This window comes from Sus scrofa, chromosome 15 (assembly GCF_054392235.1).
Source record: "Sus scrofa isolate SSC_HxYL_T2T_F1_AM1 chromosome 15, Sscrofa_HxYL_maternal_Yorkshire_Landrace_v2.0, whole genome shotgun sequence".
In the NCBI taxonomy this organism is placed as follows: Eukaryota; Metazoa; Chordata; class Mammalia; order Artiodactyla; family Suidae; genus Sus; species Sus scrofa.
Window position 1 is genome coordinate 21,547,097 of NC_139397.1, and position 14,327 is coordinate 21,561,423.

Consider the following 14,327-nt stretch of genomic DNA (forward strand, 5'->3'; position numbering starts at 1 on the left):
AACATAATGAAGCAGGAAAGCTCCTTCAGGTAAGGAGGAGCTGCTGGCATTTCTGGAGGGGATGAGTGGCTGCCATCTTCCCAAGAAGCTCCTGTGATAGGAAGTTGGTAGAGTCTCAAAATTGGCCCCTCCCCACTGGAACCATGGCACTGCAGAATTTCCTCTCTCATTTCACTTAATACGCATATTTTTTACATAGCTAATCTGAAATGGAAACATTTTTATCCCTATACTCAAAACTGCTTTTGTTTTATCAGCTGACATTTTACAACTCATTAATTTATAATATGGGTTTAATGCCTTTGACTGTTCCTGGGATAAAAAATTAAAGTGACAAAGCTAGTTTGTATAAAGGCTGACTGTAGTATGTTCATAGTAGTTCTTTTAGAGCAGCATTTTGTCCTGGAGAGCACATTCCATGGGAATATTTCGAACTGGCCTGGTCCCTTCTCATAGCATTAATTAATCTTGCATCCCCAAGTGATAGATAAAGCTATTTCCATTTTTAAATTGGGAAGTTAAGTCTCATGCATTTAAGTGACACACATTCAAATTCAGAAGAAAATCTCTGTTTGAGTTTGCTTTGCCTTGTTGCACCTGCCATAAGACCCCAATTATTAAGTGAGAACTTGAACTTTGATTTAGTTCTCTGATCTTTATCCATCCAAGTTCAGAGGGAACAAGTTAACTGTGATAAAGGGGACCAAGGATAAGTCTTTACTGGAAAAACAAGTTACTGGACAAAAATCCTTGAAGAAGAGCTGAATCCCATTTTTAATAGCGCAGTACCTAGAAATCAACCTGTGGGGGGAAGGAGAAGGAATAAAAGGCTAGGGTTCAGGTGAAGAGTCTTAGAATGTCCCCCAACACTTACGACATATAAAAACATTCTAGGAAAGCAATAGGACCATAACCTCTTGGCTCAAGTATGAATGTTCTTCAAGCATCTAGTAGGATGACTCATGATATTCCAAAGGACTTCTTTTAAACTTTATACTATATTATCAGAAGAGACATTTTTAAAATGGGGTTACATGTCTGTATCACGAATTAGCTGAAGGATTAAGCATACTGTCTCCGATCATGAGCCTCCTACCTGAAAACATTTTTGCAAATCAATTTTTATGTGAAGGACCAGCACCTAAATGTGACTGGCACACATTCAGATCCTTTTCACCTAAGGCTACCACATATCTCAGCAGCAGACGAAAGAAGACACAGGGGCCATGGTCCTTCTTTATTGTTATTGTACTGGTTATCAGTGTTTTATGGTTCACACACTGCAATCACACATGCAATTTCGTAGGCTCCTGTGGAAACCTCATAGACAAGGAACCTGTTATCATTATTTTTTCCCATTTGTATCAGATTTCCTTGGATGATAGGCCAAGGCCACATAGCTGGTTACATGTTAGGACTGGGACAAGAAGACAGGTCTTCAAGCTCATAATTCAGGGAACTGCCTCTTTATTTCTATTGTTTCCAAACTATTTTGGGAAACATGGGTGTATTGTTAGATTCTGGTAATTGATCAAATTGGTAGGCTTCTGTAACTCAAATTAAAAGGATCCGTGAAAGTAGCAATCATCAAAACAATTTAAAATTAAGCGACATCCGTGGCGTGAAAATCCCCTGAAGTCCCAGGGATCTCCATTCATTTTCTCTGATCTTATGGAGTTTACATTTACGTTGCATTTTTCACAGGGAATGTATATTATGATGTATATTTCTGTATGGCTCTTGTTTACCCTCAAATGTGCTTTCAACTTCCAGCTTTGGCACCAACTGGCTGCAGGGCCTTAAATGAGTCATTTGACCTCCTTATACCTGGTCAGATTGCCTCCTTTATCACATGTCCAGAGTGACTTCCAGTATCCTTCTCGCACTACGATTTTGTGCTCTATTTTCCCAAGTAGATAGTAAGCTTCCTGAGGTGAGAGTAGCACATCCCTGTATCTGCCAGACTCAGCTCATTGCAGGTATTTAATCAATGTTTGACAATGGCCTCGAAAGACTTATTGGCATACTTAGCTTGAGTGGAGTTATAGAAACTCATGATTGACCGCCTCACTAGCAATTAACTGTCTATAACCCGAATATGTAATTTTCCTTTACATCAACAAAACTTTTGCTTCTGGTGAAGATGAAGTCTGGCCCCTCCACATCCGTTCTTTTGCATGTGAATACATTAGCAACTGAGATCTTATTTGTACTGTAACTGACAGAATAATGTAGAGAAAGCATATAAGTATGAAAAGGGGTTAGTTAGGTAACATTATATAGGGCATCTTCAAAACAACAGTTCTCGTATTTCAAATGTCAAGCTAATTATCAGCAACGTTTAAATGCTGTGATAGACCATTTTTGCAAATGCTGAAATTTTCCATCAGGTATGGACATTATAAAAATGTCACGTTTTGCCACTATTCTGTTACATGTCACTAGAATACAAAATCTGAAAAAAGTTATATCAATAGACAATAGAAACCATTATTTGTTTTGCATATGATTGTAAAATTAATTTGTCTGGGGATAAAATTTAGTGTACTGTTTACTTAGAAGGAAGAATAGAGAGGAATTAATATATTGCAATCTGGTGAGGTGAAAATAATGCTTATTATAGATAAACTATGAAGCTTTTTAAATATAATTTTTTTTTAGTAATGCACAACTCAGATATATCTTTCCAGGCCCATTTGCTATAAAGCAAATTTAAGTATCAGCTTTATACCCTTTGGTAACCCCATATTACACATACAGTTTTAGAGAAAATGAAACTTTAATATGATTCCACATAAAATGGTAAGCCATGCCAATAATTCATATGCACTTCATATGCAAATAGTTTTATCTTATCCATCAATTATCATGTAAACATGGTATCACATGGCAAATTTCCCTGTAATACAGTACAGTACCTGTATATAATTATGGGTACATTTTGCCAGTGCAACTGTTACACAGAATTGTAATTAATTCCTCTGAAGATTACTGGGAGAGTTTTGGATACTGATGCTGTTTTTGGACATTTATTACTGCTCTTTAGTTGGCTTTTTGCTGTGCCTCAGAGACAGATGTAAAATTAGTGTCTATTTTGAGCCAGCAAACAGTACATCTTTCCTCTTGTTTATTGAATTGCAGAAAGAAATTCTTTGGGCTCCCACTTCTTTGTGGTTTTGAAGTAACTGTCTGTTTTTCTGCCAGCCATGTAGCTCCAATACATGTATAAAATTTTGCTGAGACTTATGCAAAGGATGGCTTATTTGGCCTAACGTTAAGAACTGAGGAGAACTTTGCTATGTTATGTAGGTGGTTCTATGCTTTTGGAATGTTGAAAAAAAAAAAATACGTATCGTAAGTTGAAGAATCGACACTGGACTAATATATTCTGCCCGATGACCCTCATTTAAAACCAGTATATGTAGGTTATTATACAAAATTGAATCTCTTCTTTGCAGAGACAAAGCTACATTATTAAGATCCCTCATGCCAATGGGGGATGATGGTGGGCAAAAACGGAAACAGGAACAAATGGGAAAATGAGCTTATTTTATTTCCTAATGTAAATGGAGGTAAACCCATCATGGATTGGTCCTTCTATAGTAGGAATATTTTGTGGTGAAAACTTCCCCACTGCTTACACTTGGCAAATCCACTGACTTGAGAGAAAAATTTAAAGGAAAATCCTGGGGATTTAGAAGTGGGGGGGAGGAGATGGGGAGCAGGAAAGTGCAATGTCCATATTAACAGATTTAATTTTGATTGTTAGAAGGTCAACCAGAAAGGACAGAATGAAATGATCTATTCTGAATTCAGATACACACACACTTTGTTGGGAATTGTTTTACCTGGATTTAAAACAAGTGGGGGTGGGGTACCAACATAATGGCTCTGGGAAGCCATCCAATGGGAATGGATATCCTACTTAACACACTCTGGAAAAGATGGCATACTGCTTCTGTAAGTGAACTTGACAGCAGTTATTTATTTAGTTTAAAAGTATTTACTACTATGTGTGAGCGAGAACCCTAAAGGTTGTGAAGTATTGTTGGCCTGTGAAGGTGATGGATGCTATACCCCTGACCCTATATGGTGAGACATGACTTCATTGCTTGTTTAGATTGTTCTGATATTTGGGACTCCTCAAGGGCTGTTCATAAATCATTTATCTCTCTTCTTTTTTTTTTTTTCACAAGAAAATATTTCAATTGTATTGCTGCAGGAGCACTCACGTGTCACACGGGATATTGTGGTCCATGCAGAAAAAGACCTTAAAAGGCATGGTTTTTTTTTCCAGGATAAAGGCCTTTTAATGCCTGTCCAGCCTTAGATAATTTTATTCACTCCTTCTGGACCTTTCTTTATTCCTCCTGTGCCCAGAGATCAGTTTTTAGGAGGTGGGTTGAAAGCTTCCCAGGCCTCCGAAGCTTTTGTTGTAGCCCCCACCACTCTCACCAACTGCCCCCCCAAACTGCCCTGAACTCAGTGTTCAGAAAATTTGTAAAGAATCTTCTGCTCGTTGCTAAGAAATGGTTAAATCTCAGTCACCAGGGGAAAAAAAAAAAAAAGCACATTATTGATTGTACTAAGGTATATCTGGACCACACAGCTAGAGCAGAGATGTTAGAATATCTCTCTTTTTGTAGATCTGAGGGCATTACCCAGCCTGAACTTGCCTAAGCCCTTGTGGTCACACCTCTTGAAAAGGTTTTGTTTCCCCCGTCAATTGGTATTCAAACCAGGTCAGCAGATTCTGTTTGCCCGGCTCCGCTGCCGTTTTCATTTTAATTTGCACCTGTTGTGCAGTTGTTCCGAAGGCAAGTGCAGACCCGCGGATTATACAAAGATCATATTATGAGCAGATATGCACGGTGTAATCTTTTTGTCCCCAGCCTCACATGACAAAAAAAAAATCTCTCTCTTTTTGTTCCTTTTTTACTCCCTGGGAACCTGTCAAAGCAAACAGATATGACTGACTAAAATTTGTAACTAGACATGTTTCCAGAATTCTCCAAAAGCATTATGAACCTGACACACAATCCTTTGCATTTTTCTCCTCCTTTTCTGCCACTTTTGTATAATCCGATAGCTGGCGAGAGCCACTTGAGATAGCTCAGTTGATAACTTAGCGAAGGATTGCTTTATTAGGCGCAGAGAAATCAAAATGAACCTGAAAATTGTTTGCGCTTTTTTTTTCCTTCCACGGGCTCTTTTTTTTTTTTTTTTTTTTTTTTTTTTTTCTTTCTTTCTTTCTCTCTCCTCTTGTTCCCATGATGTCATGGTTCTAACTTGTTTTTTTGTGTGTGTTTCTGGAGAGTTGGGTTAACAGTTCTTGGCAATCCTGTGTGTGCGTAACGGCTGGTGTGTTTCTCTAGCTGAGCTAATGCCCCGTGTTTATTACTCTAATCTTTCTTGTCTGGTGGTAAAGTGGACAATTTATGTACTAGCATGTAGGCCGAGAGCCTGTGAGGGCTGACTAATTCAGAAACAGCCACCTTCAATTGAGTTCACAGACCTTATTTACAGGCTGTCTATTTTAAGAAAAGCTACTGAGCATTGCTGGGGCTGAGGGCTGCAAAAGCAGCCCGCCGGTTCTCGTGAGTTATTTTAACATTTGTGTTGGTCTTGCCTGTGTCACTTTGAAATCTTCTGTAATTATGGCACTATGAAGACATCTCAATAGTGGTATTAATGGTCCAGAAGATATGGCTTTTCCTCATTTTCTGCTTAAGAGATTGGGATATAAATGACCTTAGCACATGACGGTTGACATAGAAGGAACAGTGAACATTTCACACTGACCAGGTTTGTGTACGTGTCTGTATATTTGGGTAAATAGATGGACATTGTGTGTGTGTGTGTGTGAGAGAGAGAGAGAGAGAGAGAGAGAATGTGTGTGTGTGTGTGTGTCTGCTGTTTCTAGGAATAAAACCACAGCTAATATGGTGAAGTCATGTCGTGTTTATAGTACAACATTTTATAGTAAACACTTCCATGTCACTAAACTAATAAAATTGTCAATTGCTAATCTATTTTCTAAGTTTTTGTGGAGTATCAGAAGTGCTACTGCAATATGTCTCTGCATCTAGAGGCGTATTTTTGAGTATATGTGCTTCTGTGGCTTTTGAAATTTTCCCATATGTGTAGCCAAAGAACCATTCAAAATCAGAAAGAGGACCCAGCTATAACTGAATAAAAATTAAAATGCTGAAACATGAGAGGTATTAACTATATTTTTCCTGCCAGTGTTGAATAATTGTTATGAAAATATTAATTATTTTCCATGTAACTGAACAGTGAGAAGTGACTGATAGTTTACAACAGAGTGTTTAGAGAGTGTGTGTTCTGTGCTTTCTCTTCAGTGGTGAACTATGACAATGTAGTGGACACGGGTTCTGAAACAGATGAGGAGGACAAGCTTCAGATTGCCGAGGAGGACGGGATTGCAAACCCTCTGGACCAGGAGAGGAGTCCGGCTAGCGTGCCCAACCAGGAGTGCTCCCCACACGTGAGCCAAGCTCTGCTGCCACGAGAGGAAGAGGAAGATGAGCTAAGGGAGGGTGGAGTGGAACATACCTGGCACAACAGTGACATTCTGCAAGCCTCTGTAGATGGTCCAGGTAAGTGTCTAAAACGACTTGGCCCCTTCCTGTGCCATCTCAGACTAGTCTGTACTACCTAGTGGAACGTCCACAACCAAATCATTAAAATGTTTCTTCGCAGCGCCCTCACAGAATAGAGATACCAAGGCTGGTGACAGATTATGAAGTGAGAGTCGTGTTATCACATTACAGCACTGACATCTTAGGAAGGGATTATGTTTCCGTTTGGATGCAAGTTGAATATGAACTACATTTTAAACACACAACGTGAAGGATTTGCGCCACGTGCACGATGTGCCAATTATACAGCACGATCAAGATCTGTCCTCTCAGGATGGAAAATGGAAGCAAACGTAAAAGCTCACAACTAACGAGTATTTGAAAGTTTTTTGTAGCCATCCAAACCAAGTAACTGTCAGTTTAATGTCATTTCAGTGTCTGTCCGACACCTCCTATTGTAATTCAACCATCTAATCATTCCCTTTTGTTAAGTGTGAATGTGATTTCACACTTCTACCTGGTCAGATACTTTTCTTATTCTTTAACAGCTAAGTACTTGATGATGATTCTTGCTGTTTGGTAGGAATCTCTGGGAAAGTAGAAATGGTCCAGGGTCAACTATCATGAAAAGAAGGTACATTATCTTCAAACGAAAACTTCAGATGCCACAGTGAAAAAGGAAATGTCATGGTCTAAAATTCACTTAGGATGACACATCACCAAGGTATGAAATGATTAACAAATAAAGGAGAATTAATAGTATCTCCCCGAAACTCCCTCTGCTCATCTCTACTTGGTAAGGTGGTCTGTAAAAAAAATTTTTTAATGATCCTTCTAATTCAAACCTTCATGTCTCCTTAATCTGTGTTCCAAGACCCAGTGAGAGCTATCATGATTTACCCCACCTAGGTTTTTTTTCTTAAGATAGAAATAACAATAGCATTTTTATAAATAGATGAAGTGGGTGGGAAGGAAATAAGCAAGTGCAAGAGTCCACAAGAGTCTACCTATATGCTCTTGTGATGTCGCAGACTATAAAACGTCGAACGTAGGCAGAGTAATTGTTTGGTATAAAAGCACTTCCACTACTAAAGAAAATTAAATGTGAAAAAAAAAGACCGATGGCAGTCTGAGTGTAGTGTATTTGTTTTTCGTTTTCCTAACATACTGTGCCAAGTTTTGTACTCTTTCTGTTTCCAATTTTGCTTTCGGTGAAGGTTTCTCGAATCTCAGCAATCCCACACATAAACATTTATCGCTATATCCATTAAGACTTAAGGTTTTAGATTTTCAACTATGAGGGAGAACTCAGCCAAAGATGCTTGAAAGATAAATACGTTTAATTAGGGGCAGAGGATGATCATTAAAGGAAGTCTGACTGCTGCAGAAGTCATTAACAATCTTAAATGAAATTTTTATTTTTATGATAGCCATTTACATGTATAATAAGAGCCAATGATTCTTGGGAGCAGTGTGACAGAAACAGAGTGTGGCGAGAACTCATGTAAGACATACTATTTAAATGAGCTGGTGTTAGCTATTCATATTTGTTAATGAACTAGATATGCAGGGCTATAAGAATGAATGTTCTGATGCTTTAAATTTTAATATCTAGAAATCAAGGGTAAGGACCAATTACTAGAATTCCACCCTTAAAGGAATAATTAATAACGATATAACAAATGTACAGCTCTGAACTTCTGAAAAAAAAAGTTTAATTTTAAAAAATTAAGATCAATAATTGAAAAACAGCCAAAACAGCCATGTCAAGCTGTAGTAGTCTGTGATCATGGCTGCTTTTTGTGTTGGTCATGGATCGTAATTCTAAATGCTTTAATATACAATCATCCATATGAATGCTTTACAGACTCTGTTATCACCTGTAGTTAATGGTGCCTGTGATACAAATGAACAGGCTGTTCTTTGCTCTTACCTTTATGGTAAATAAACTAGCATTCTGGAGTCACAATAATTAAATAAAATGTAAATCCCTAATCTCATTTGGCTTATTTGGACCAAGAAAGTTACCCGGCTATTACCTGTCTAGTTCTAATGATTAGTAATGATTTATTGTTCTTCTTTTTTTATTGTTCCAAAAGTGCTCTGATGTGGTGCCTTGATGTCTAATGAAAAGAAATTGGTCTTAAAAAGCTACTCATTGTTTATCCCTACTCTTAGATAACACATTTTTCTTCTGATAAAATATTTTTCTTATTTATTGTTGAAAACACACACTAAAGACAATAATTCTAATTCTGGTGCTGTTTTATTTAGTAGTGTTTTATTCCTGGTGCCTGGCTGTCTACCACCATACCTCAGCACATAACTTTACTCTGAGATAAGCCTCCTCTCCGTTGCTCTCTCTCCCTTGCTTTCTGTAGTTTGTCTGCAGGATGCAGGTTTTCCACTGAAGAGCGCAGTGGAGTTCTTACTGTGCCTTTCCGGTTCCAGCACAATCAAAGTTTTGTGTTTAGAATTGTCCTTGACATTCTTTCGTCCCACAATGGGGTGGACACAGTGTGCTGGAAACCATGACATCATTATCATTGACACAGACTTAAATAAATCACCTGCATCTTGGCCTCTTTCTGCTTATTCAAGGATTCTTCATCTTGAGGAAAGAAGTGATTCTTTATTTTTACAAACTTTCATCCCAAGGGTGACTGGAAAATGCAAACTTTTACAAGTGTTTTAAAAACAAATATACTATGTGGTTTTAGACACAGTATGCTGAGTCAGAGGTGTCTTAGAAAATGTTTAAGGTTAGGTGTGAGGCCGAAAGACAGCCGTGATTGCCTTTAGTTCAGAGAGCATACTCTTAACCTGTGTTCTGATGTCCTTCTGAATGTGGATGCATAAAGGAAAATTAAATAGGCATATACATAGTATTTCAAATATGTACCTGAAAGGGCATAGTGCTTCCTTTTAATAAATTGAGTTTGATGCTCAAAAAAGAAAAAGGTTGATGCTCATTAAGTTGACACAAAGTACATTCCAGGTAAAAGTGACACCATCTCAGTTGCATAATCTTTGATAAAAGAGGGTTATAGTTAAAGTAATACGATAGAGTGTAGCCCACACTGAGTGCCATCTACACATTTGAATACACAGCATTTAATAATTTGGGAAGAAACCATCTCCTGTAACTTCTCTTTACTTTTTCATAAGAAAATGACAATGAGGAAGGAAGTACAGCAGAAATCTTGAACATTACCACTATTATGCAAAAAAAAAAAAAAAATTACTGTTAACTGTTTTCCCCTCAGTGACTTGATCTCTCAGATGGAAAACTTATGATTCTTCTAACTCTTGGCTACCAGAAATCACATGAGAGGAGTGAGGAAGAAGGACACATAAGTTATATTTATATCTAGTACTGAACTTCTCAGAAATACCTTAAATTAATTCCTTAAATATCAGGTAAGGGAGTCATTCAGTCAATCAGTTATTATAATCAACAATACGGTATTGCATATTGAACTCCTACATGTTATATGCATCCTGTGAAAATATACCTTAAATAAGAGAGAAGTCCAGGGCCAAGAATGAATTTGAAGCGGTCATAGAATTTAAAGAGACGTCATTCAAATTATCTGACTAGTATTATGTACAGTGGCACTAAATTAGCATCTATTTATATCTATGTATTTTACCTTAAGAGGCTCATTGATTTTTCAGTTCTGATGGCATAAACAGATACTACTTGTAAAACGTGTATTTTCTGAGTTCCTGTCCTGGCGCAGTGGTTAACGAATCCGACTAGGAACCATGAGGTTGCGGGTTCGGTCCCTGCCCTTGCTCAGTGGGTTAAGGATCCGGCGTTGCCATGAGCTGTGGTGTAGGTTGCAGACGCAGGGTCGGATTCCACGTTGCTGTGGCTGTGGCGTAGGCCAGTGGCTACAGCTCTGATTCGACCTCTAGCCTGGGAACCTCCATGTGCCGTGGGAGCGGCCCAAAGAAATAGCAAAAAGACAAAAAAAAAAAAAAAAAAAAAAAAAAAAAAAACCAAAAAAAACCCCCTGTATTTTAATGTTGCTAAAACATTAGCTAGAATCTGTTTTTCTACCAAATAATTATGACTACGATGTGATAAACCAAAATGGTCAAGATAAATTTGAGAATTCACAGAGACCTCTTTATAAAATATCTCCTGTTTTAAACAAAATGATTATCACCGAGAGATATTTATCCCAGATAGATCAGATAGATCTTGTTTGGTTCTCACTGGTATTGTTATTGTAACAATACAGTTTTTTAAAGTTCATATTTAATTTACTTTCTTGCAGGATTTCTAACTGTCATCTGTCCTCTGCGCCTCCCACATACTCTACAGTTTGGTGGGCAGAAAATTCAAGAGTTCTACTTTCCAGTCTCTTCCCATGTTAAAATATTACAATTTTAGAGAATGACCTTTCATAATTTATAAACCTTCAGCTCCAATGTTACATATTTTCATCTGCATCAGAACATTGAGCCATTGTTACAGCTCTGTGTTTTCCCTCAGAAATGACTGTGATTATCTACTAGGGAATACATGGTAAGGATGAAAGATATTTATGGAATGGTAGAGAAGGAAATAAGGAAAATATGTCTTAGAAGTTTATATAAAACAGTGAAACAGGTGTACCTCTGAGATACTTGTTTTATAAACTGGACATTTAAAATTTTTGTATGTAGAATTAGGGTTTTTTTTTTTAATTATGTTTGCATAGATTAGCACCATCGCAGCTACTCTAAGGAGGGAAAAAAGCATGAAAATAAAATAAATTCGAACTTGTCTCTGATCATCCAGTTTCCAGAGGCATAGCAGCCAGCGTGCCTCTTCGTAAGTACAAATACTTAGTTGCTTTTGACTCTTATTGAAAAAATAATATCTTTCCCCCTGTTTGTCACTAGAACTGCCACCAGAAGAAAAGCCCTTCGTTTGCCCCAAATAAGCCCCTCTGTTTTTCACAGCTTGCAGTAATGCTTAAAGTAAATAAGTTCTTGTGCAGCCAGCACTATTGGATTCATTCAACTGCCTGAACAAAGCTATTGTTTAGAGGTTTACAACAAGCCTTTTCTCTGTTTCCTTTAAAAGAATCTTCCTTGTTCCTGTGGTTGGCATGCTTAGTATAGTAAGCCTTTCTACAGTTCTCAAATGCTAAAGATAATTTTCCCCCACAGATGAAATGAAGGAAGACTATGACACTATGGGGCCGGAAGCCACGATCCAGACCGCAGTGAACAATGGTACAGGTAAGTAGGTTTACAGTGCCAAGAGCATGTCTATCCCACGGGTTTAGTGAGTTAGGGACAGAAACACTGACCCGTCTACTTGCATCTCCATGACTTAACAACTAAGTCCGATTTTACAAGTCTCTTGTTTGGTTTCAAATCAGAATTCTCTGTATTTTGGTATTTTATTCAGCAAATATATCTTTTCTTCGTAAACCCCCAATTTGCCCCTGAAAGTTAGAAAACTGAACTGGATAAAAAATCTTTTCAAAACACAAGTGTAGGCAAATTTCTGGAAGTAATTTTTATTTTAAAAGATTGCATAAATATCACTTATAATATAATATGCCCTCTTCCAGTCACCACTTGATATTAGTCACTGAGATTCAAACTATATGGTGTAATTTAGATTGTAAAAGACTTTTTCAGAAAGATAAACCAAATTTCTGTGAACATTCCTCACAAAAATTAATCATCTGAGTTTCTAGTCTTCCTTCGTTTTATTTTTCAGTACCCTCTAGATTCTCTAAATAATGTTTTCCAGGCAGAAGTTTTATAGAGAAGAATTGACAACTTCACTTCTTTTTAATGCAGCTAAAAAAATTTGCAGTGGGAATTTAGTAAGTGGTGTTTTGTTTTCTCTGCTACTGCTGGAGAACGGGGTGTCAGGACAATTGTGACATTTCAGGTTCTTTCCCCAAAACTGAATGGTGTCTTCTCTCACACCCTCACATCACCAGTGCCGATTTGCATTGACTCACTCTGTTTATCTCTCTTTTCCTAGATCAGACTAAGGATTTTTGGTGTTTCAAACAGTTCACACTACCATCACAGATATTACCATAGTGCCCAGTATATGGTTATTTTCTAAAACAAAACCAAAAAATCACATAACTATTTTCACTCAGCTCACTAATGGGAAAAACATTAGTTTCATGAAGTTTTAGAAATGTAAATAATTAAGATGATACATCTCCCTTATATTGATACTCATCACAATTCATGATGTGCTTCTATTTAGAATGCTCTTATTGATAACTTAAAAGGCACCCATTTACATTCTTGGGTGTAAAATAAGAGAAATCATAAAAAACTTAGAATTTTTCTTTCATTTGAATAATGTCAATTTAGCTGTACATATGGGATTATGGAAAAGGCATAGATTTAGGAACCTAGAATCCAAATTTTTAGCTACCACACTGGCAAAAGATTGTGATCTTGGATAATCCAGTTACCCTTATTAGCACTCAATTTCCACACCTGAAAAATGAATAGATTTCACTCATTGCTTGTTAAGAATATTTCTAGCCTTAGTATTCTATGGTACAGGGATTCACCACATAAAATAGAAACAAGACAAAATAACTTCATATGAAAACATAATAATAAAGAGATACCATAAATTAGGTACTTTCTATAATGTTCTAACTCATGGGATCAAAAATGGTTTCATATTCCTTTTAAAGACAAATGTTAAATTTCAAGTTCAAGCATAAATAAACTAATTTCATTAACTTTATAGGCCTTTAAAGTGTCATAAAAGTAAATGTATTCCACAAAGTGACACTTTACTAGCTGTTTTAAATACTTAAAGTCTAAAGTGAGGTTAATAAAAATGGTTCCCGTTCAGAAGATTTAAAAATCAATTTTGAATGTTCCTTCACCTTTCCATACTATTTACCGTTCCTTATACTTCCTATGTATTCAGTCAATAAATAAATCAATAAGTACTCATTGAGTGTCTTCTATCTACTCACCTTTATGTGCAAATGTTGTGGAATAAGGGCCAGGAAGCCTTAGACATGGCTGCTGTTTATTTGGAAGATGAGATTAACACACAAGAAAAAAAGAAAAACAAAAACCATAAGTGGAAAATATGTGATAAATATGTAACAAATGGTAGGAACCATATTTATCCCAAATTACAGAAATATGAGAAATCCTATAGGATGGCTCTTCAGAAAACGTTTCATGAAGAAGGTGACATTAGCACTAAGTACGTTTCAGTAGTCACAGAGGAGTGCGGAAGGTCTCTCTAGCAGAACAGGAGTGTGTGAGTCAAGGAAGGAAATTGTAATGTCTATTTAGAGGGTAGTGAGTAAAAGGAATGGGTTGAATCAAAGGGTTCAAGGAGACAATTCATGGGAAATGAAGCTGGACATGTAAGTTAAATGTAAATGGAGAATGTAAAAGAACAGACAAGCAAGTTTGGGGCATGTTATACTACCATGATTTCTGAAAACCTAGACTTTGAGAGACCAACTGGAAGTCATTGTAGTTATTCAGGTGTGAAGTGACAAAAAGCTTGTCCTTGGGTGGTGGCAGTGCTGAAATTAGTAACATGACTTCTTAACAACTAACTGATTCTCTTGGTGATGGAATCAAAATGGCTTCAAGATTACACATTTGTATGTTTGGAACGTGTCAATACTTGCTATTTCTTGATAAACAGAAAAAGGGTCCAATTTTGAGAAGACCTTGAACTGGTCTTTAGACATAAGTATTTTT

General features: G+C 37.0%; 1 protein-coding gene across 12 annotated transcripts in view; it reads left to right on the forward strand.

Moving 5' to 3' along the window:
- Window positions 1–14,327, forward strand: part of ZEB2 (zinc finger E-box binding homeobox 2) — a 128,783-nt gene that overhangs the window by 80,958 nt on the left and 33,498 nt on the right. For all 12 annotated transcript variants that reach the window (XM_084998883.1, XM_084998879.1, XM_084998880.1 and 9 more), the window contains 2 exons: window positions 6,363–6,620; window positions 11,769–11,840. In XM_084998883.1, coding sequence (XP_084855009.1) covers window positions 11,774–11,840 — 67 coding nt within the window. In that variant the 5' untranslated portion in view covers window positions 6,363–6,620; window positions 11,769–11,773. The remainder of the gene's footprint in view (window positions 1–6,362; window positions 6,621–11,768; window positions 11,841–14,327) is intronic.